The 24,505-nt window shown below is 34.7% G+C and overlaps 3 protein-coding genes across 3 annotated transcripts in view; all 3 read left to right on the top strand.

Annotated features, from left to right (window-relative positions):
* LOC132543463 (actin, plasmodial isoform-like) overlaps positions 1-1,816 on the top strand; it is a 9,061-nt gene extending 7,245 nt beyond the window's left edge. Inside the window, exons 6-9 of the mRNA XM_060206963.1 lie at positions 401-622; positions 812-1,003; positions 1,318-1,437; positions 1,611-1,816. Of these exons, the coding sequence (XP_060062946.1) occupies positions 401-622; positions 812-1,003; positions 1,318-1,437; positions 1,611-1,816 (740 nt within the window). The remainder of the gene's footprint in view (positions 1-400; positions 623-811; positions 1,004-1,317; positions 1,438-1,610) is intronic.
* A 4,482-nt stretch (positions 1,817-6,298) lies between these two features.
* LOC132543462 (actin, plasmodial isoform-like) lies at positions 6,299-15,254 on the top strand. The gene is made up of 9 exons (XM_060206962.1): positions 6,299-6,430; positions 6,842-7,081; positions 7,223-7,469; positions 7,659-7,850; positions 8,165-8,227; positions 13,845-14,066; positions 14,258-14,449; positions 14,764-14,883; positions 15,049-15,254. The coding sequence occupies exons 1-9, from the start codon at positions 6,299-6,301 to the stop codon at positions 15,252-15,254; spliced, it is 1,614 nt and encodes a 537-aa protein (XP_060062945.1).
* Positions 15,255-17,531: 2,277 nt separating this feature from the next.
* Positions 17,532-23,710, top strand: LOC132543465 (actin-5-like). The gene is made up of 6 exons (XM_060206967.1): positions 17,532-17,663; positions 18,478-18,717; positions 19,007-19,253; positions 19,390-19,581; positions 20,212-20,331; positions 23,505-23,710. Exons 1-6 carry the CDS (start codon positions 17,532-17,534, stop codon positions 23,708-23,710), a joined length of 1,137 nt encoding a protein of 378 aa, XP_060062950.1.
* The last annotated feature ends 795 nt before the right edge of the window (positions 23,711-24,505 follow it).

Here is a 24,505-nt window from a genome sequence, read left to right as displayed (position 1 = left end):
ATGCCAGGCATGGGAAATAAAGACTGTTATATTGGAGACGAGGCCCAGAACAAAAGAGGTATATTAACCCTGAGATATCCACTGGAACACGGAATCGTCACCAACTGGGACGACATGGAGAAGATCTGGCACCACACCTTCTATAACGAGCTACGTGTGGCGCCGGAGGAACATCCGGTCATGTTGACAGAAGCACCACTTAATCCTAAGGCAAACAGAGAAATGATGACACAGGTTTGTATGGAAATGACTATATTCATTATAAAAAATACTCAAAGAATTTCGTTTCAGTCTGACATTTGAATTATCAAATTACATTTACGATATTTAGCTTGTATTCAAGTATAAACATCCACAATATCTTGTCTTTAACAGATCATGTTCGAGACTTTCAACACTCCTGCCTTCTACGTGGCGATACAGGCTGTGTTGTCTCTGTATGCCTCAGGACGAACAACGGGCATCGTGTTTGATGCAGGGGATGGTGTGTCACACGTGGTACCTATCTACGAGGGTTACGCCCTCCCTCACGCCATCAAACGTGTAGACTTGGCAGGTCGTGACCTCACAGCCTACCTTCAGAAGATCCTCCACGAAAGAGGATACAGCTTCACAACTTCAGGTTGGTGTATTAGCCGAAAATCATTTTCCTTGAAAAGATGAAAAAAAAATATCATAATAACACATTAAGCACAAAATTCAAATGCAAAAATACGATTGAATCCATGTTTTTTTTCACACAAGGAACTCTAGATAGGAACAAATAAGCAACTGAAGCAATGATGACCACAAGTTTGAATTTCCATTTCAGCGGAACAGGAAGTTGTACGAGATATGAAGGAGAAGTTATCTTATGTGGCATTGGACTTTGAATGTGAAATGGAAACCGCTTCAAAATCTTCAACAATAGAGAAGACGTTCGAACTTCCTGACGGCCAACATGTTACTGTCGGTAACGAGAGGTTCCGATGTCCTGAGGCACTCTTCCAACCTTCGTTTCTAGGTAAATATGAAAGAAATAACTCAATAATTGATGAAATTCATAAATGAATAATATTTCATTTTATTGAAAAGGGCGCCTCCTTTTATTTTAATTGTCAAATACAAACTTCAATTGTTAGCCATTTTATTTCTAGATAAATTATGACAAAAATAAGCATTCTTCAACCAAGGTTTGAACATCTACATTATCTGTATTCAGAGTAAAATAGCTCGTTCTATATGAAATAAAACCGATATTTCTTGAAATCTATATGATTAATGAAATCATTTGACAATTGATATTTGAGACTTAAAATATTCCTATTTCAATCACAGGAATGGAATCAGCAGGAATCCACGAACTTCTCCACAATTCAGTGATGTCATGCGATATTGACATTCGACGTGATTTGTACCACAATGTCGTCATATCCGGTGGAAGCACAATGTTTCCAGGTGAGTGTGTTCACTTTATTGGCTATTGACGATTTATATTTACGATAAAGATTTTTTGAAAACAAAATAGCGATAAAAAAAAAGGATGAAACAAAATAATACAAATATACATTTTAATCCTATTTAGCAAAAAGAAAAAAGTAAATGAGTATTTCTCTCTTCCTATACTATAGGTATTGCTGATCGTCTGAAAAAGGAAATGGATGCTGTGGTGCCTAACAGCATGTCGGTGAAGGTCATAGCGCCTCCGGAGAGGAAGTATTCCGTGTGGATCGGTGGATCCATCATGGCATCTCTATCTACATTCCAACAGATGTGGGTGTCCAAACAGGAGTATGATGAATGTGGACCAGGAATAGTCCACAGAAAGTGTTTCTAGGCTGGATATCATTTCACTCATTACCTGCGAATGTTAATCATGTCGAATTCATGTAAAGTCTATTTCCATCCACGAAAAACGAACATTTTAAGAGTAAAATCTGTCACATATAAATATATATATACATTTGTTCATAAATCACTTGCAGCGCATTGTTTCATTTGGTGTAGAACACTGCTTTTTCTTATTCTAGAATGACTACTTCACAACCATACCTTTTTATCCATCGTAATTACATTACTACACAAGATGCCATCATTGTCATTAAATATATTCATTCACATTATCATGAATTGTTTCCTCCTATTGTGATATGTCGTTTACCTTATACATATGTTAATACATGTTATATTTTTATGTTGATAATAAACTTGTTAATTACCTACATGTTTGTTGTTCGTTGTCAATAAGAAAATACCGACGTGTTAAATCGAATTCAACATTACGAAACAAAAGCGAACTTTGAACAAAAGAAACGTTTGCAAGATATGGTCCTTCAAAATGATAGCAAGACCAGGTGGTCAGGACATATAAACAGCTTCTGATTTATCGATGACACTAACCATGAATTGAATTGAATTGAATAAACAAAAATTGACAAGGAGAACCTGTCAAAGATATATCATTATCACTAAATTGACATAATGGGTTGAACAGGGCGCAGTCCTGAAATGGACGGGAGGTGCATTGAACCGAAGATGAGCAACCGTATAAACGCTACTCATAAGGTGTTTACTTATTCATTATAGAATAGATAATTTCCGGTTTTTCCATGAGAATACATAGGTATAGGAACTTCTTGTTATGTATGGGATCTACTATACACTTTGTATATGTAGCTCATACTTGGAATGACACATCCGTATTATGAATGTTTTATTATACGCAACACACGTGTGTACCCTGTTTTGTGTAGAATATCAGTCCTCATGAGGCGGGTATCACGACAAAATACTATTATAACCGCTCCAACATTGTTTCGATAGAAGGAATTTACATAAATAATATTTAAGATGTGAAATTGTTGCCGTAAAATTATCAGTTATACGAAAACTATGATATGGTGCATAATCCCTATCTAGATTTGACGTTTCTTAATATTAGCTTTGGTATCCCTCAGTTGGCTCCGACGTTTCACAATTAAGGCCTTTAGCATGACTGATGAGACCTAGAGAGACGAAACAGCTGTATGATGCAGTTTAATTCATGACTTGGAGCTACTGCATCTATTATATTTTTTTTTACATGAATGGTGATCTTTCAAATTTGGCTATTAGTATCGATGACATGTTAATAAAAAGAGGAATAAGCAAGAAACACTGGAATATAACCGATATTATCTAAAATATAGAATCGTTACAAAAACGGAACTTTATACAATTAAATCAGCATGATGAGGAAATAATTTGTGAGACACACAAAAAATACAAAAACCTGAAAACATGGAAAAGAGTGCTGACATATGAGTTAATACACTGACAGATAATATCGATCACTGAATTACATGAAGCATTTCCCTGCGTTGAATCACATCGATATCTCTCAATCCTCTAGAAACAATATATAAATTGACGTGAATATTGTTCTTTCTTAACTTAACGTCACATTATCGACCTTTGGAATATGAAAATACCCAATTAAAATGTAGATGAAGAATAATGATTAAAACCTCATTATTTTAAAGGTTCGACCCTCTCGGACTAAGTGATGATAAGGTAGAAATCTATAAGTGTAAGACAAATGGAAGAGTCTAAGATGATTACTTATAGCTAGATCATTATATTTAAGCAATAAACTGCACGTCCTGGTCAAGCTTAATAATTGAGCCTACTTTTTAAATTCTATCGAATTTTAGATATTTCGTGCGCCCAGTTTTTGAATATTTGAGTTAAATTTTAGTTTTTATTTTAGTTGAATACTATCAAACTTTTGTGTTTTTGTATAACTACAGGGAGTATTTATTATTTTGATGTTGTTTATCTATTTTATCGTGATCTGGTCATTCAATACTAGCATGAAAGCGGGAGCGATTGGTATATAATATACTTTTAATTATGACGACAGGAATTAACACAAGATTCTTACTAGTTTTCCAATCGAGACGACGCCTATGTATGTGTCAATATCATTAAATTATCAATTCAAAAACATCAAACAAATAAAAACAAAATATTAAACAAACAAAAACAAAGAAACAAAAAACAAAACAAAAAATTAAACTAAATCAATCAACATTTATCATGCAAGACACATAAACATGTATTCAGGACGGATCTCTCCCTCTCTCTCTACATGAAAAAAACCAGCCTGACAATAAATTAATTGATAGATTAACATATATCATTATGTATGATGTAAACATAGCTTGACGTTTGATTTGGATACTGTTGAGTTTTGGTATATAATTCTTAAATATGTTATCATCTGAACGTGACAATTATAAGAAATTTAATCAGCAATAACATTGCATTACATGTAGTCTCAACATTATTTATTGGAAAGAAATCTCTGTAATAGGCGTTGCATTTTTCACAATGAGATGTTGTTAACTTCAATATCTATGATTGTATGTAACCTCAATTACATATCAACAAAGTTGCTGAATGGTACTTATGTACAAAGATATTGTAAATAGAAGTTTATGTATGTGTGATGTATATCAAAACATTATAAATAGATTGGTAGGATTATTGCAAAATTGACCTTTTATTTTGTCATATAAATGCAATGAACATTTCAGAAAATAAATTACTTAACTAGAAATGCATACTTTTGTGTGTGTGTGTGTGTGTGTGTGTGTGTGTGTGTGTGTGTGTGTGAGAGAGAGAGAGAGAGAGAGAGAGAGAGAGAGAAAGAGAGACAGAGAGAGGAAGGGAGAGAGAGATATAAAGAGACAGAGAGAGGGAGGGAGAGAGAGAAAGAGAGGGAGGCGGTGAGAGAGAGAGGCAGAGAGACAGAGAGAGAGGCGGAGAGAGAGAGAGAGAGAGAGAAAGAGACGGTGAGAGAGAGAGAGAGAGGCAGAGAGAGAAAGAAAGGCGGAGAGTGACAGGGACAGAGAGATTGAGAGACAGAGAGAGACAGAGAGAGAGAAATAGAGGCGGAGAGAGAGAAAGAGGCGGTGAAAGAGAGAGGCAGAGAGAGAGGAGGAGAGATAGAGAAAGAGAAAGAGGAGGTGAGTGAGAGATAGGGAGAAAGAGAGAGGCGGAGAGAGACAGGACAGAAAGAGAGAGACACACACACACAAACACACAGAGAGATAGAGAGAGAGAGAAGCGGAGAGAGACAGAGACACAGAGAGAAAGACATAGAGTGAGTCAGAGACTCATAGTCAGACGGGGGAGCATATAACAAAAAATAAGACCCACTTAGTATATACAAACAATCGATAATTTGTCCATCTGATTCCATCCACAATAGAATGTAATTAAGAGGTTTATTTGAAGAAATGTTTGCAAGAACATTTCATAAAAAGAACTGTATTTAAATTTAGTATTGATAGAGTAAATTATGAAGGAAAACTTTAAATGAACATGCTTGTCGGAGCCGAAGATCTGATCATTATGAAAACGTTTTGTGATTTTGTCTTGATTTTTGTCCTGAAGTAAACCCATATTTCTTGCTGTCTGAAAGAAGACTTTATTATTACCGTTAACAAGAAAGGTAATCGATATTTAGTATGCATTTATTAACCTTCGTAATACTACTTTTCATCTTGTTATAATTTTGGTCGTGTTACGGTGTTTGAGAAATACTCTAAAATTCATATCATTTATTGTCATGTTAAATCTAGCAAGTCATTTGTAAACAACCTGTTAGGCAAACTACCAATAATGTCTATTTATAGCCTCTAGTAGAGACAGTCAGTATGTGTATACGTTAGACTTTATCTAGAACGATGTGTGTAGCGTATTACCTTTCCAGATCGTATATAGCACAGTTGCCCATATATGGAAAGCAACTTATCTAGGTAGTAGCGAAGCGTTCCCTATTAAGGTCGACTCAATTTAAGTCATTCCTAATAAGGAAAAGCTTGCAGATTTGCCTTGTCTTTTAGAAGACTATAAAAGACCTGGACTTTACAAAGGATGTCATACTGCACAACTACACGAGAAGAACGTGAGACAGAAGTCGAAAGAGACTTAATTTGAAAAAAAGTAAAGGTAAGTACACGTTTCTTTGATTTTGTTTTCATATATTTTCTGTCGTGTTACATTGTGTTTTAAACAAATCTACTTCTAAAATGATCAATGGTAATATCATGCCAACGAACTTTTCAAAAAATAATGATGTAACAATATTTCACTTTCATTACTATAAAACGAAATGTAAAGTTATCGTATATAGTATTCTATCATATATCTTCTATATGATGTGTTCAGCAACAGCGTTGAACAATAACGTTTTATGTTAGACCCTCTCACTTACTTTTATTGATTTTATTATTTTCAGATTTACAAAACCAATTAACCAAAATAAAAGAAAATGTCTGCTTTTGAGGATGATTCCGCCGCTTTGGTCATTGACAACGGAAGTGGAATGTGTAAGGCGGGATTTGCTGGAGATGATGCACCACGTGCTGTGTTTCCTGCCATTACTGGACGACCTCATTATGATGTAAGTTATGTAGTGTTATTTCCACAACGCATTGTAAACATACTACAAGAAATTATAAAAGACTCTCCTATATTGTTAAAACTTCTAAATACTAGTAGCATCAATTACCTTGTTTCTTATTATGTTCTCATTGATCAACGTATCTGTAGATCATCCAATCGATATAATGGCAAAAGATATTGAATTAACAGATTATAAATATATCATTAAGATCTTTAGTTCTGGGCTCTTTACGCTGCTTGCTTTCTGACTTTGACTTGAAAAACAAGGCAATTTACTTATTCATCTCCTTAATACGTTCTTTCTTTCGAATTAAACTTTTGAAATAAAGATATGTAAAATATGTTAGCTTGTATTAGTGTCCTTTAAACAAAACCTCCTTACCTTACATTTTATCATTATCTATGTCAGATGATCATGCCAGGCATGGGAAATAAAGACTGTTATATTGGAGACGAGGCCCAGAACAAAAGAGGTATATTAACCCTGAGATATCCACTGGAACACGGAATCGTCACCAACTGGGACGACATGGAGAAGATCTGGCACCACACCTTCTATAACGAGCTACGTGTGGCGCCGGAGGAACATCCGGTCATGTTGACAGAAGCACCACTTAATCCTAAGGCAAACAGAGAAATGATGACACAGGTTTGTATGGAAATGACTATATTCATTATAAAAAATACACAAAGAATTTCGTTTCAGTCTGACATTTGAATCATCAAATTACATTTACGATATTTAGCTTGTATTCAAGTATGAACATCCACAATATCTTGTCTTTAACAGATCATGTTCGAGACTTTCAACACTCCTGCCTTCTACGTGGCGATACAGGCTGTGTTGTCTCTGTATGCCTCAGGACGAACAACGGGCATCGTGTTTGATGCAGGGGATGGTGTGTCACACGTGGTACCTATCTACGAGGGTTACGCCCTCCCTCACGCCATCAAACGTGTAGACTTGGCAGGTCGTGACCTCACAGCCTACCTTCAGAAGATCCTCCACGAAAGAGGATACAGCTTCACAACTTCAGGTTGGTGTATTAGCCGAAAATCATTTTCCTTGAAAAGATGAAAAAAAAATATCATAATAACACATTAAGCACAAAATTCAAATGCAAAAATACGATTGAATCCATGTTTTTTTTCACACAAGGAACTCTAGATAGGAACAAATAAGCAACTGAAGCAATGATGACCACAAGTTTGAATTTCCATTTCAGCGGAACAGGAAGTTGTACGAGATATGAAGGAGAAGTTATCTTATGTGGCATTGGACTTTGAATGTGAAATGGAAACCGCTTCAAAATCTTCAACAATAGAGAAGACGTTCGAACTTCCTGACGGCCAACATGTTACTGTCGGTAACGAGAGGTTCCGATGTCCTGAGGCACTCTTCCAACCTTCGTTTCTAGGTAAATATGAAAGAAATAACTCAATAATTGATGAAATTCATAAATGAATAATATTTCATTTTATTGAAAAGGGCGCCTCCTTTTATTTTAATTGTCAAATACAAACTTCAATTGTTAGCCATTTTATTTCTAGATAAATTATGACAAAAATAAGCATTCTTCAACCAAGGTTTGAACATCTACATTATCTGTATTCAGAGTAAAATAGCTCGTTCTATATGAAATAAAACCGATATTTCTTGAAATCTATATGATTAATGAAATCATTTGACAATTGATATTTGAGACTTAAAATATTCCTATTTCAATCACAGGAATGGAATCAGCAGGAATCCACGAACTTCTCCACAATTCAGTGATGTCATGCGATATTGACATTCGACGTGATTTGTACCACAATGTCGTCATATCCGGTGGAAGCACAATGTTTCCAGGTGAGTGTGTTCACTTTATTGGCTATTGACGATTTATATTTACGATAAAGATTTTTTGAAAACAAAATAGCGATAAAAAAAAAAGGATGAAACAAAATAATACAAATATAAATTTTAATCCTATTTAGCAAAAACAAAAAAGTAAATGAGTATTTCTCTCTTCCTATACTATAGGTATTGCTGATCGTCTGAAAAAGGAAATGGATGCTGTGGTGCCTAACAGCATGTCGGTGAAGGTCATAGCGCCTCCGGAGAGGAAGTATTCCGTGTGGATCGGTGGATCCATCATGGCATCTCTATCTACATTCCAACAGATGTGGGTGTCCAAACAGGAGTATGATGAATGTGGACCAGGAATAGTCCACAGAAAGTGTTTCTAGGCTGGATATCATTTCACTCATTACCTGCGAATGTTAATCATGTCGAATTCATGTAAAGTCTATTTCCATCCACGAAAAACGAACATTTTAAGAGTAAAATCTGTCACACACACATATATATATATACATTTGTTCGTAAATCACTTGCAGCGCATTGTTTCATTTGGTGTAGAACACCGCTTTTTCTTATTCTAGAATGACTACTTCACAACCATACCTTTTTATCCATCGTAATTACATTACTACACAAGATGCCATCGTTGTCATTAAATATATTCATTCACATTATCATGAATTGTTTCCTCCTATTGTGATATGTCGTTTACCTTATACATATGTTAATACATGTTATATTTTTATGTTGATAATAAACTTGTTAATTACCTACATGTTTGTTGTTCGTTGTCAATAAGAAAATACCGACGTGTTAAATCGAATTCAACATTACGAAACAAAAGCGAACTTTGAACAAAAGAAACGTTTGCAAGATATGGTCCTTCAAAATGATAGCAAGACCAGGTGGTCAGGACATATAAACAGCTTCTGATTTATCGATGACACTAACCATGAATTGAATTGAATTGAAATGAATAAACAACAAATACTGACACAGAGAACCTGTCAAAGACATATCATTATCACTAAATTGACATAATGGGTTGAACAGGCCGCAGTCCTGAAATGGACGGGAGGTGCATTGAACCGAAGATGAGCAACCGTATAAACACTACTCATAAGGTGTTTACTTATTCATTATAGAATAGATAATTTCCGGTTATACCATGAGAATACATAGGTATAGGAACTTCTTGTTATGTATGGGATCTACTATACACTTTGTATATGTAGCTCATACTTATACGAAACACACGTGTGTACCCTGTTTTGTGTAAAATATCAGTCCTCATGAGGCGGGTATCACGACAAAATACTATATTAACCGCTCCAACATTGTTTCGATAGAAGGAATTTACATAAATAATATTTTAGATGTGAAATTGTTGCCGTAAAATTATCAGTTATACGAAAACTACGATATGGTGCATAATCCCTATCTAGATTTGACGTTTCTTAAGATTAGATTTGGTATCCCTCAGTTGGCTCCGACGTTTCACAATTAAGGCCTTTAGCATGACTGATAAGACTTAGAGAGACGAAACAGCTGTATGAAGCAGTTTAATTCATGACTTGGCGCTACTGCATCTATTATATTTTTTTTACATGAATGGTGATCTTTCAAACTTAGCTATTAGTTAAAGTATCAATAACTTGTTAATAAAAAGAGGAATAAGCAAGAAACACTGGAATATAACCGATATTATCTAAAATATAGAATCGTTACAAAAACGGAACTTTATACAATAAAATCAGCATTGTGAGGAAATAATTTGTGAGACACACAAAAATACAAAAACCTGAAAACATGGAAAAGAGTGTGGACATATGAGTTAATACACTGACAGATAATATCGATCACTGAATTACATGAAGCATTTCCCTGCGTTGAATCAATCTATATCTCTCAAACCTCAAGAAACAATATATAAATTGACGTGAATATTGTTCTGAACTTAACGTCACATTATCGACCTTTGGAATATGAAAATACCCAATTACAATGTAGATGGAGAATAATGATTAAAACCTCATTATTTTAAAGGTTCGACCCTCTCGGACTGAGTGATGATAAGGTAGAAAGCTATAAGTGTAAGACAAATGGAAGTGTCTAAGATGATTACTTGAAGCTAGATCATTATATTTAAGCAATAAACTGCACGTCTTGGTCAAGCTTAATAATTGAGCCTACTTTAAAATTCTATCGAATTTTAGATATTTCGTGCGCCAGTTTTTGAATATTTGAGTCAAATTTTAGTTTTTATTTTAGTTGAATACCTTTAAACTTTTGTGTTTTTGTATAACTACAGGGAGTATTTATTATTTTGATGTTGTTTATCTATTTTATCGTGATCTGGTCATTCAACAATAGAGCGATTGGTATTTAATATACTTTTAATTTTAACGACAGGAATTAATACCAGCTTCAAACTAGTTTTCCAATCGAGAGGACACCTGTGTATGTGTCAATATCATAAAATTATCAATTCAAAAACATCAAACAAATAAAAACAAAATATTAAACAAACAAAAACAAAGAAACAAAAAACAAAACAAAAAATTGAACTAAATCAATAAACATTTATCATGCAAGACACATAAACATGTATTCAGGACGGATTTCTCTCTCTCTCTCTCTCTCTCTCTCAACATGGAAAAAAACAGTCTGACAATAAAGTTATAGATTAACATATACCATTATTTATGATGAAAACATAGATTGACGTTTGATTTCGATACTGTTGAGTTTTGTACATAAAATTCTTAAATATGTTATCATCTGAACATGATAATTATCAGAAATTTTATCAGCAATAAAATATGAAATATTTTTCATTTTTCGACTGTAGCCTCAATATTATTTATTGGATAGAAGTCTCTGTAATAGGCGTTGTATTTTTCACAATGGGAGGTTGTTAACTTCAATATCTATGATTGTATGTAACCTCAATTACATATCAACAAAGTTGCTGAATGGTACTTATGTACAAAGGTATTGTAAATAGAAGTTTATGTATGTGTGATTTATATCTAAACATTATAAATAGATTGGTAGGATTATTGCAAAATTGACCTTCTATTTTGTCATATAAATACAATGAACATTTCAGAAAATAAATTACTTAACTAGAAACGCATACTTGTGTGTGTGTGTGTGTGTGTGTGTGTGTGTGTGTGTGTGTGTGTGTGTGTGTCTGTGTGTGTGTGTGTGTGTGTGTGTGTGTGTGTGTGTGAGAGTGTGTGTGTGTGTGTGTGTGTGTGAGAGAGTGTGTGTGTGTGTTTGAGAGAGACAGAGAGAGATTGAGAGAAGAGAGAGGCAGAGAGAGAGAAAGAGACAGAGAGAGAGAGGGGGGGAGGGAGAGGGAGAGAGAGGGAGAGAGAGAGGGAGGGAGAGAGAGAAAGAGAGAGAGAGAGAGAGAGAAAGAAAGGCGGAGAGTGACAGGGACAGAGAGAGATTGAGAGACAGAGAGAAAGGGAGGCGGAGAGAGCGAGAAAGAAAGGCGAGAGTGACAGGGACAGAGAGAGATTGAGAGACAGAGAGAAAGGGAGGCGGAGAGAGAGAAAGAGGCGGTGAAAGAGAGAGGCAGAGAGAGACAGAGAGAGAGAGAGGAGGAGAGAGAGAAAGAGAAAGACGCGATGAGAGAGAGGCAGAGAGAGAAAGAGAGAGAGAGTAAGAGAGAAGATCTGATCATTATGAAAACGTTTTGAGATTTTGTATTGTTTTTGTCCTGAAGTTAACCCGTATTTCTTGCTGTCTGAAAGAAGACTTTATTATTAGCGTAAACAAGAAAGGTAATCGATATCTAGTATGCATTTATTAACCTTCGTAATACTACTTTGCATCTTGTTATAATTTTGGTCGTGTTACGGTGTTTGAGAAATACTCTAAAATTCGTATCATTTATTGTCATGTTAAATCTAGCAAGTCATTTGTAAACAACCTGTTAGGTAAACTACCAATAATGTCTATTTATAGCCTCTAGTAGAGACAGTCAGTATGTGTATACGTTAGACTTTATCTAGAACGATGTGTGTAGCGTATTACCTTTCCAGATCGTATATAGCACAGTTGCCCATATATGGAAAGCAACTTATCTAGGTAGTAGCGAAGCGTTCCCTATTAAGGTCGGTTCAATTTAAGTCATTCCTAATAAGGAAAAGCTTGCAAATTTGCCTTGTCTGCCAGAAGACTATAAAAGACCTGGACTTTACAAAGGATGTCATACTGCACAACTACACGAGAAGAACGTGAGACAGAAGTCGAAAGAGACTTAATTTGAAAAAGGTAAAGGTAAGTACATGTTTCTTTGATTTTGTTTTCATATATTTTCTGTCGTGTACATTGTGTTTTAAACAAATCTACTTCTGAAATGATCAATGGTAATATCATGCCAACGAACTTTTCAAAAAATAATGGTGTAACAATATTTCACTTACATTACTATAAAACGAAATGTAAAGTTATCGTATATAGTATTCTATCATATATCTTCTATATGATGTGTTCAGCAACAGCGTTGAACAATAACGTTTTATGTTAGACCCTCTCACTTACTTTTATTGATTTTATTATTTTCAGATTTACAAAACCAATTAACCAAAATAAAAGAAAATGTCTGGTTTTGAAGATGATTCCGCCGCTTTGGTCATTGACAACGGAAGTGGAATGTGTAAGGCGGGATTTGCTGGAGATGATGCACCACGTGCTGTGTTTCCTGCCATTACTGGACGACCTCATTATGATGTAAGTTATGTAATGTTATTTTCACAACGCATTGTAAACATACTACAAGAAATTATAAAAGACTCTCCTATATTGTTAAAACTTCTGAATACTAGTAGCAACAGTTACCTGGTTTCTCATTCTGTTGTTCTGATTGATCAACGTATCTGTAGATCTTCCAATCGATATAATGGCAAAAGATATTGAATTAACAGATTATAAATATATCATTTAGATCTTTAGTTCTGGGCTTTTTACGCTGCTTGCTTTCTGACTTTGACTTGAAAAACAAGGCAATTTACTTATTCATCTCCTTAATACGTTCTTTCTTTCGAATTAAACTTTTTAAATTAAGATATGTAAAATATGTTAGCTTGTATTTGTGTCCTTTAAACAAAACCTCCTTACCTTACATTTTATCATTATCTATGTCAGATGATCATGCCAGGCATGGGGAATAAAGACTGTTATATTGGAGACGAGGCCCAGAACAAAAGAGGTATATTAACCCTGAGATATCCACTGGAACACGGAATCGTCACCAACTGGGACGACATGGAGAAGATCTGGCACCACACCTTCTATAACGAGTTACGTGTGGCGCCGGAGGAACATCCGGTCATGTTGACAGAAGCACCACTTAATCCAAAGGCAAACAGAGAAATGATGACACAGGTTTGTATGGAAATGACTATATTCATTATAAAAAATACACAAAGAATTTCGTTTCAGTCTGATATTTGAATTATCAAATTACATTTACGATATTTAGCTTGAATTCAAGTATGAACATCCGCAATATCTTGTCTTTAACAGATCATGTTCGAGACTTTCAACACTCCTGCCTTCTATGTGGCGATACAGGCTGTGTTGTCTCTGTATGCCTCAGGACGAACCACGGGCATCGTGTTTGATGCCGGTGATGGTGTGTCACACGTGGTACCTATCTACGAGGGTTACGCCCTCCCTCACGCCATCAAACGTGTAGACTTGGCAGGTCGTGACCTCACAGCCTACCTTCAGAAGATCCTCCACGAAAGAGGCTACAGCTTCACAACTTCAGGTTGGTGTATTAGCCGAAAATCATTTTCTTTGATAAGATTAAAAAAAAGACATATCATAATAACACATTAAGCACAAATTCATATGCAAAAATACGATTGAATTGGTGTTTTTTTTCACACAAGGAACTCTAGATAGGAACAAATAAGCAACTGAAGCAATGATGACCACAAGTTTGAATTTCCATTTCAGCGGAACAGGAAGTTGTTCGAGATATGAAGGAGAAGTTATCTTATGTGGCATTGGACTTTGAATGTGAAATGGAAACCGCTTCAAAATCTTCAACAATAGAGAAGACGTTCGAACTTCCTGACGGCCAACATATTACTGTCGGTAACGAGAGGTTCCGATGTCCTGAGGCACTCTTCCAACCTTCGTTTCTAGGTAAATATGAAAGAAATAACTCAATAATTGATGAAATTCATAAATGAATAATATTTCATTTTATTGAAAAGGGCGCCTCCTTTTATTTTAATTGTCAAATACAAACTTCAATTGTTAGCCATTTTATTTCTAGATAAATTATGACAAAAATAAGCATTCTTCAAGCAAGGTTTGAACATCTACATTATCTGTATTCAGAGTAAAATAGCTCGTTCTATATGAAATAAAACCGATATTTCTTGAAATCTATATGATTAATGAAGTCATTTGACAATTGACATTTGAGACTTAAAATATTCCTATTTCAATCACAGGAATGGAATCAGCAGGAATCCACGAACTTCTCCACAATTCAGTGATGTCATGCGATATTGACATTCGACGTGATTTGTACCACAATGTCGTCATATCCGGTGGAAGCACAATGTTTCCAGGTGAGTGTGTTCACTTGATTGGCTATTGACGATTTATATTTACGATAAAGATTTTTTGAAAACAAAATTAAAAAAGGATGAAACAAAATAATACAAATATACATTTTAATCCTATTTAGCAAAAACAAAAAAGTAAATGAGTATTTCTCTCTTCCTATACTATAGGTATTGCTGATCGTCTGAAAAAGGAAATGGATGCTGTCGTGCCTAACAGCATGTCGGTGAAGGTCATAGCGCCTCCGGAGAGGAAGTATTCCGTGTGGATCGGTGGATCCATCATGGCATCTCTATCTACATTCCAACAGATGTGGGTGTCCAAACAGGAGTATGATGAATGTGGACCAGGAATAGTCCACAGAAAGTGTTTCTAGGCTGGATATCATTTCACTCATTACCTGCGAATGTTAATCATGTCGAATTCATGTAAAGTCTATTTCCATCCACGAAAAACGAACATTTTAAGAGTAAAATCTGTCACATATAAATATATATATACATTTGTTCATAAATCACTTGCAGCGCATTGTTTCATTTGGTGTAGAACACTGCTTTTTCTTATTCTAGAATGAATACTTCACAACCATACCTTTTTATCCATCGTAATTACATTACTACACAAGATGCCATCATTGTCATTAAATATATTTATTCACATTATCATGAATTGTTTCCTGCTATTGTGATATGTCGTTTACCTTATACATATGTTAATACATGTTATATTTTTATGTTGATAATAAACTTGTTAATTACCTACATGTTTGTTGTTCGTTGTCAATAAGAAAATACCGACGTGTTAAATCGAATTCAACATTACGAAACAAAAGCGAACTTTGAACAAAAGAAACGTTTGCAAGATATGGTCCTTCAAAATGATAGCAAGACCAGGTGGTCAGGACATATAAACAGCTTCTGATTTATCGATGACACTCACCAAGTAAATATTAAGTAGGTAAATAGTTTTTATATCAAAATGACCAAGCGCTGATGGTGGACCAAACTTCGATTCATTAGTATCTTCCCCTACCTAATACTCCTTAACGAACTGAAAACCAACACTACGTGACTGTATTGCTATGAAGCGATCTACCTTTAGATCTATTTTTAGATTATCGGTACTATAGAACACATGTATACAGTGCTATAACCTGTAGATGTATGTGTGTCAGATCGAGGGTATTTACATACCAAGATAGGTGTAAAAGATTAGCATTATAACTAAAACAGGAACCTAACAACAAATACTGACACGGAGAACCTGTCAAAGACATATCATTATCACTAAATTGACATGATGGGTTGAACAGGGAGCAGTCCTGCAATGGACGGGAGGTGCATTGAACCGAAGGTGAGCAACAGTATAAACACTACTCATAAGGTGTTTACTTATTCATTATAGAATAGATAATTTCCGGTTTTTCCATTAGAATACATAGGTATAGGAACTTCTTGTTGTGTATGGGATCTACTATACACTTTGTATATGTAGCTCATACTTAGAATAACACATCCGTATTATCAATGTTTTATTATACGTAACACACATGTGTACCCTGTGTGGTGTAGAATATCAGTCCTCATGAGGCGAGTATCACGACAAAATACTATATTAACCGCTCCAACATTGTTTTGGTAGAAGGAATTTACATAAATAATATTTAAGATGTGAAATTGTTGCCGTAAATGTTTTGCCACTCTCCCATACACACTAAAAATGTTTGTAACTGTATGGTCGTACTCCACATTAGTGAATACCTACTGCTATTGTTGTAAAATATCTCATATAAGCTAGTCATTCTACAAGGGCAAACAAAATATGTGGTTTCGTGACAATTAGGCATTCCGATATGAACGATATGAAGATATTTATTTTCTAGAAAACATCCAGGCGTGACGACAGAAAATGTATAGTTTACCAACGAAACCATCAAAGAAAAATTGTATAGTTTAACAACAAACCATCAAATAAACATTGATAGTCTACCGACATAAACATAATAAAAAAAAACATTGTATAGCTTAACAACAAACCATCAAATAAACATTGATAGTCTACCGACATAAACATAATAAAAAAAACATTGTATAGTTTAACAACAAACCATCAAATAAACATTGATAGTCTACCGACATAAACATAATAAAAAAACCATTGTGTAGTTTACCAACAAAAACATAAAAAAAAACATTGTGTAGTTTACCAACAAAAACATCAAAAAACATTGTGTAGTTAACCAACAAAAACATAAAAAAACATTGTGCAGTTTACCAACAAAAACATAACAAAACATTGTGTAGTTTACTAACAAAAACATAAAAAAAAAAAAAACATTGTGTAGTTTACCAACAAAAATATCAAAAAACATTGTGTAGTTTACCAACAAAAACATAAAAAAAAAACATTGTGTAGTTTACCAACAAAAATATCAAAAAACATTGTGTAGTTTACCACCAAAAACATATAATGATATTCCACTTACTTTACTCTAAAACGAAACGCAAAATTATTGTATATCATGTTTTTTTCTGCATGGTGTGTTCAGCAATTGTGTTGAACAATAACGTTTTATATTAGGCCCTCTCACTTACCTTTATTGCTTTTTATTACTTTCAGATTTTGCACAACCATTCTACCAAAATAAAAGAAAATGTCTGATTTTGAGGATGATTTCGCCGCTTTGGTAATTGACAACGGAAGTGGAATGTGTAAGGCGGGATTTGCTGGAGATGATGCACCACGTGCTGTGTTTCCTGCCATTACTGGACGACCTCATTATGATGTAAGTTATGTAGTGTTATTTTCACAACGCATTGTAAACATACTACAAGAAATTATAAAAGACTCTCCTATATTGTTACAACTTATAAATTCTAGTAGCAACAGTTACCTGGTTTCTCATTCTGTTGTTCTGATTGATCAACGTATCTGTAGATCATCCAATCGATATAATGACAAAAGATATTGAATTAACATCCAGGCGTGACGACAGGAAACGATTTCGAACGATTAGCGGAGGGCTTTGAAGCAAGTTTTGTTTTCCCGAACATCACAGGAAGGCGTGAAGTGTGAGTCATTTGATTCAGAAAACAATGTCCACCTGACATGCTGTAAATTTGTCATTTTCAAGGGGTTATTATATTCGACAATCGCAGAAAACAAATTTAAATGAAAATGAAGAAACATTTAGAGGACATGAAATCTGTTTTATGCTTTCTGTGGGTTACACACCCTTTGTTCTGTAAAACATTTGGCAGAACCTTAATGTCTTGAGCAATCAACATAATCTTTGAACAGCTTAAGGACTTCGTTGAAGTAATATTGATTTCCAATATTCTCTTTTTGTAAGCCAGCCAAACCTTGGTTTTGTAGGTAAGTCAGCCAAACCTTGTTTCTGTAGGTATGTCAGCCAAACCTTGGTTCTGTATGTAAGTCAGTCAAACCTTGGTTCCGCAGGTAAGTCAGCCAAGCCTTGGTTCTGTATGTATGTCAGCCAAACCTTGGTTCTGTATGTAAGTCAGCCAAACCTTGGTTCTGTAGGTATGTCAGCCAAACCTTGGTTCTGTATGTAAGTCAGCCAAACCTTGGTTCTTTAGGTATGTCACTCAAGCCTTGGAGCCATTGATTGTTACATCGGTAATGAAGCTCAGACCAAACGTGGAATCCTTAGTCTTGATTACCCAATAGAGCACGGAATTATCACCAACTGGGACGACATGGAGAAAATATGGCACCACATTTTCTACAATGAGCTCCATTTATCTCCCGAAAATCATCCGGTCCTGTTGTCAAATCCACCGTTGAATCCGAAGGCAAACACAGACAAAATGGCACAGGTACGTTGTCTGGAAAACACGAACCAACGACACTGACAGAGAAGAAATGTCAGAACACAATAGTTTGTTGATGGTGAATCTTATGAGTAATCGTTTTAACAATTAATCCTTTGAAACGCCGTCTTTCCATCTCCGTTTTTATATCAATGAAATCATGGCACATTTTATATTCTCGATCTGTTAGTTATGTACATCACTGTTTATCACAATATTTATATTTCTTGAATTGTTTTCTCAAAATACAAAATAAACAAATGAATCATTGTCTTGTAACTAATTGTTTCCGTAGGTTATGTTCGAAAAGTTTAACACGCCTACCTTATACATGGCGATGCAGGCTGTATTGTCTCTGTATGCCTCAGGACGAACCACGGGCATCGTGTTTGATGCAGGGGATGGTGTGTCACACGTGGTACCTATCTACGAAGGTTACGCCCTCCCTCACGCCATCAAACGTGTAGACTTGGCAGGTCGTGACCTCACAGCCTACCTTCAGAAGATCCTCCACGAAAGAGGATACAGCTTCACAACTTCAGGTTATATTATATGTCCGAAACGTACTAGAAACGTCTAAATATAGTATGTTACCAATTTAAAAATTATCTGATAATTACCAAATGATTTTACATTTTCTTAAACGGGATGGAATAATATAGTTTTCTTATATTGCAGCTGAGCAGGAAGTAGTGCGGGAAATGAAGGAGAAGATATGTTATATTTCTTTGGATTTTAAAAGTGAAATGGAGTCCGCAGCAAAATCGTCAGCTGTAAAACAAACATACGAACTTCCTGATGGACAGCTGATTACGGTCGGTAACGAAAGGTTCCGGTGTCCAGAAGCACTCTTTCAACCATCACTTCTAGGTGACGTTTTATATTTCATATTGGTTATGTTGTCATGTTTCAAATATTGTACAAAAGACACAGTAGTAACTAGCATCAGTCAATCGAATTTAACATCGCATACAGACGAGTCAAATAACTGTATCATACCGATATTTCATTCTTCTAGGACTCGTCAGTGATGCTAAGGGCTTAAATTTGGAGACCAAGGAAACACCTGAGTCAATATCTTAACGACGAGGTGCACTAGCCCAATAATTCTATAAATTTTGCAGTTTTTTTATATTTCTGATTATTTCAATATAACGTCAATCACAAGTGTTATTCATAACTGTATTACTGTTTGACTGAATTAAAACTTGTACATCCTAACATTGACTTTAGAAATGCCAGACATTCTTTGTCTAAATACTACTTCCTTGATATTGAAGTAATCGGTGAAAGGAGACAGTTTATTATACCGATCAAATAATATTTTAATTCACTCCCATCGTCAAAATAGCAAAATCCTACGTGAATGATTTACGAATTCTCACACAGATGGGTGTAGCGTAACATTGTCACCCAGCACATGTTTACTAATTCGCTAATAATGATAAGGTACGAATGATAAATTGTAAACAGCGCTCATAGTTAGAGTTTTAATTCCAGATCTGAACTTGCCAGGGTGCCATACCCTTATCTACGATTCTATCATGTCATGTGAGATTGACATTAGACGAGATATATTTTATAATGTGATTCTGTCAGGAGGATCCACTATGTGTCCCGGTAAGTAGATTCTAATACATATTAAATATATTGAATAAATAGGTAAATAAATTGGTTAATTAATTAATTAGATGGCATGTAATTACGATAAAAAAGATGAAAAAGTTAACAATATTTTTAACACGTGTTCATATCTGTAGGAAAAATACGATTTTAGCACATATCTATATGTATGGAAATCAGGCAAAACTGATCGCCATACCTGTATATTTGTATACTGATAGTCATACCTGTATGTTATACTGGTAGTAATACCTGTATGTTATACTGGTAGTCATACCTGTATGTTTGTATACTGATAGTCATACCTGTATGTTTGTATACTGATAGTCATACCTGTATGTTTGTATACTGATAGTCATACCTGTATGTTATACTGATAGTCATACCTGTATGTTTGTATACTGATAGTCCTACCTGTATGTTTGTATACTGATAGTCCTACCTGTATGTTATACTGATAGTCATACCTGTATGTTTGTATACTGATAGTCATACCTGTATGTTTGTATACTGATAGTCATACCTGTATGTTTGTATACTGATAGTCATACCTGTATGTTTGTATACTGATAGTCATACCTGTATGTTATAGATAGTCATACCTGTATGTTTGTATACTGATAGTCATACCTGTATGTTTGTATACTGATAGTCATACCTGTATGTTTGTATACTGATAGTCATACCTGTATGTTTGTATACTGATAGTCATACATGTATGCTATACTGATAGTCATACCTGTATGTTATACTGATAGTCATACCTATATGTTTGTATACTGATAGTCATACCTGTATGTTATACTGATAGTCATACCTGTATGTTATACTGATAGTCATACCTGTATGTTATACTGATAGTCATACCTGTATGTTTGTATACTGATAGTCATACCTGTATGTTATACTGATAGTCCTACCTGTATGTTATACTGATAGTCATACCTGTATGTTTGTTTACTGATAGTCATACCTGTATGTTTGTATACTGATAGTCATACCTGTATGTTCTGATAATCATACCTGTATGTTATACTGATAGTCATACCTGTATGTTTGTATACTGATAGTCCTACCTGTATGTTATACTGATAGCCATACCTGTATGTTTGTAAAACGATAGTCCTACCTGTATGTTATACTGATAGACCTACCTGTATGTTTGTATACTGATAGTCATACCTGTATGTTTGTATACTGATAGTCCTACCTGTATGTTATACTGATAGTCATACCTGTATGTTTGTATACTTATAGTCACACCTGTATGTTTGTATACTGATAGTCATACCTATATGTTTGTATACTGATAGTCCTACCTGTATGTTATACTGATAGTCATACCTGTATGTTATACTGATAGTCATACCTGTATGTTTGTATACTGATAGTCATACCTGTATGTTATACTGATAGTCATACCGGTATGTTATACTGATTGTCCTACCTGTACTGATAGTCCTACCTGTATGTTATACTGATAGTCCTACCTGTATGTTATACTGCTAGTCATACCTGTATGTTATACTGATAGTCCTACCTGTATGTTTGTATACTGATAGTCCTACCTGTATGTTATACTGATAGTCATACCTGTATGTTATACTGATAGTCATACCTGTATGTTTGTATACTGATAGTCCTACCTGTATGTTATACTGATAGTCATACCTGTATGTTATACTGATAGTCATACCTGTATGTTATACTGATAGTCATACCTATATGTTTGTATACTGATAGTCCTACCTGTATGTTATACTGATAGTCATACCTGTATGTTATACTGATAGTCATACCTGTATGTTATACTGATAGTCATACCTGTATGTTTGTATACTGATAGTCATACCTGTATGTTTGTATACTGATAGTCATACCTGTATGTTTGTATACTGATAGTCATACCTGTATGTTTGTATACTGATAGTCCTACCTGTATTTTATACTGATAGTCATACCTGTATGTTTGTATACTGATAGTCATACCTGTATGTTATACTGATAGTCATACCTGTATGTTTGTATACTGATAGTCCTACCTGTATGTTTGTATACTGATAGTCCTACCTGTATGTTATACTGATAGTCATACCTGTATGTTTGTATACTGATAGTCCTACCTGTATGTTATACTGATAGTCATACCTGTATGTTTGTATACTGATAGTCATACCTGTATGTTTGTATACTGATAGTCATACCTGTATGTTTGTATACTGATAGTCATACCTGTATGTTTGTATACTGATAGTCATACCTGTATGTTATACTGATAGTCATACCTGTATGTTATACTGATAGTCATACCTATATGTTTGTATACTGATAGTCATACCTGTATGTTATACTGATAGTCATACCTGTATGTTATACTGATAGTCATACCTGTATGTTTGTATACTGATAGTCCTACCTGTATGTTATACTGATAGTCATACCTGTATGTTTGTACTGATAGTCATACCTGTATGTTTGTATACTGATAGTCCTACCTGTATGTTATACTGATAGTCATACCTGTATGTTTGTATACTGATAGTCATACCTGTATGTTTGTATACTGATAGTCCTACCTGTATGTTATACTGATAGTCATACCTGTATGTTTGTATACTGATAGTCCTACCTGTATGTTATACTGATAGTCATACCTGTATGTTTGTATACTGATAGTCCTACCTGTATGTTTGTATACTGATAGTCATACCTGTATGTTTGTATACTGATAGTCATACCTGTATGTTTGTATACTGATAGTCCTACCTGTATGTTTGTATACTGATAGTCCTACCTGTATGTTTGTATACTGATAGTCATACCTGTATGTTTGTATACTGATAGTCCTACCTGTATTTTATACTGATAGTCCTACCTGTATGTTTGTATACTAATAGTCATACCTTTATGTTATGCTGATAGTCATACCTGTATGTTATACTGATAGTCCTACCTGTATGTTATACTGATAGTCATACCTGTATGTTTGTATACTGATAGTCATACCTGTATGTTTGTATACTGATAGTCATACCTGTATGTTCTGATAGTCATACCTGTATGTTTGTATACTGATAGTCATAACTGTATATTTGTATACTGATAGTATGTATATGTATGTACTGGAACAAGCCTATATATAAAAACAAAACTTCTAACCATCTGAACAGGTTTTGCTGACAGATTGACAAAGGAAATATCCACCAGACTCCCTGGAAAGATCTTGTTAAAAGTAGTGGCGCCTCCGGAGAGGAAGTACTCCGTGTGGATTGGAGGATCTATCATTGGGTCTCTTTCCAATTTCAGTGCGATATGGACAACGAAACAAGAATACATGGAGTGCGGACCTGGAATCATTCACCGGAAGTGCTTTTAGAAAATAATTCTATGTTACAGGATCTGAAATTCAAATGTCTTTCATGTAAATTATTTTGTGTTTTGTTTGCCTAGCAGTTATTCTAAAAATAAACGTACACACGTTCATTTTCGAGGTTAGTATCTATAGAGGATTGTCAAGAACAACTTCATATAGATCTCTGTAGAAGACCAGCATAAAACATCTACAATCTGATCTGGAGTTCAAAAAATGGCATGTGCTTTGCTTTAGTTCTATAATGAACAATTTGACCTACATGCCTAAATATGGACTGGCTTCGTCTCTGTTGTCTCAAACGTGGTCTAACATGGTCCCTTGCAAACAGGTTTGGCCACGCTTGGTCTCGGTGCTCACAAATATCGATTGGCTTGGTATCCCAAATTTAGAATGATTTGGTTTCTACGTCATAAATGTTTCGTGTTAATGTTGCTTTTCAAGCTTGCTTATCATGGAGGTAAATCTTTATGATTATATCATCCTGAGAAAGAAGTGATGAAAGAATAATTGTGTTGTCCTGAAATCTATTAATTTTCACTTGTGTAATTAAGCTACCTTCTTTACCGCGAATTATTGGTGATCAACATGCATTATATACACTGTTTTGTAATGATAATTGACGATAGACAATGATAAAGTGACATAGATAATAGGTCATTTATTTAACAAGTGCAAACCTGTTAATTAGTATTTATTCCATTCTAGTATCATTCTGATTTAAATTGTAATACAAAACGGTTGTTTACCGCTGCCTTATGTAGCTCTGAATCTGATGGTGATTTAAATTGTAATACAAAA

Source organism: Ylistrum balloti, unplaced genomic scaffold (genome assembly GCF_031769215.1).
Source record: "Ylistrum balloti isolate Yb309-2 unplaced genomic scaffold, AGI_CSIRO_Ybal_v1 Utg369756, whole genome shotgun sequence".
NCBI lineage: Eukaryota > Metazoa > Mollusca > Bivalvia > Pectinida > Pectinidae > Ylistrum > Ylistrum balloti.
Note: the sequence above shows the minus strand (reverse complement) of the source record. Positions and strands in the feature narration are given on the sequence as shown.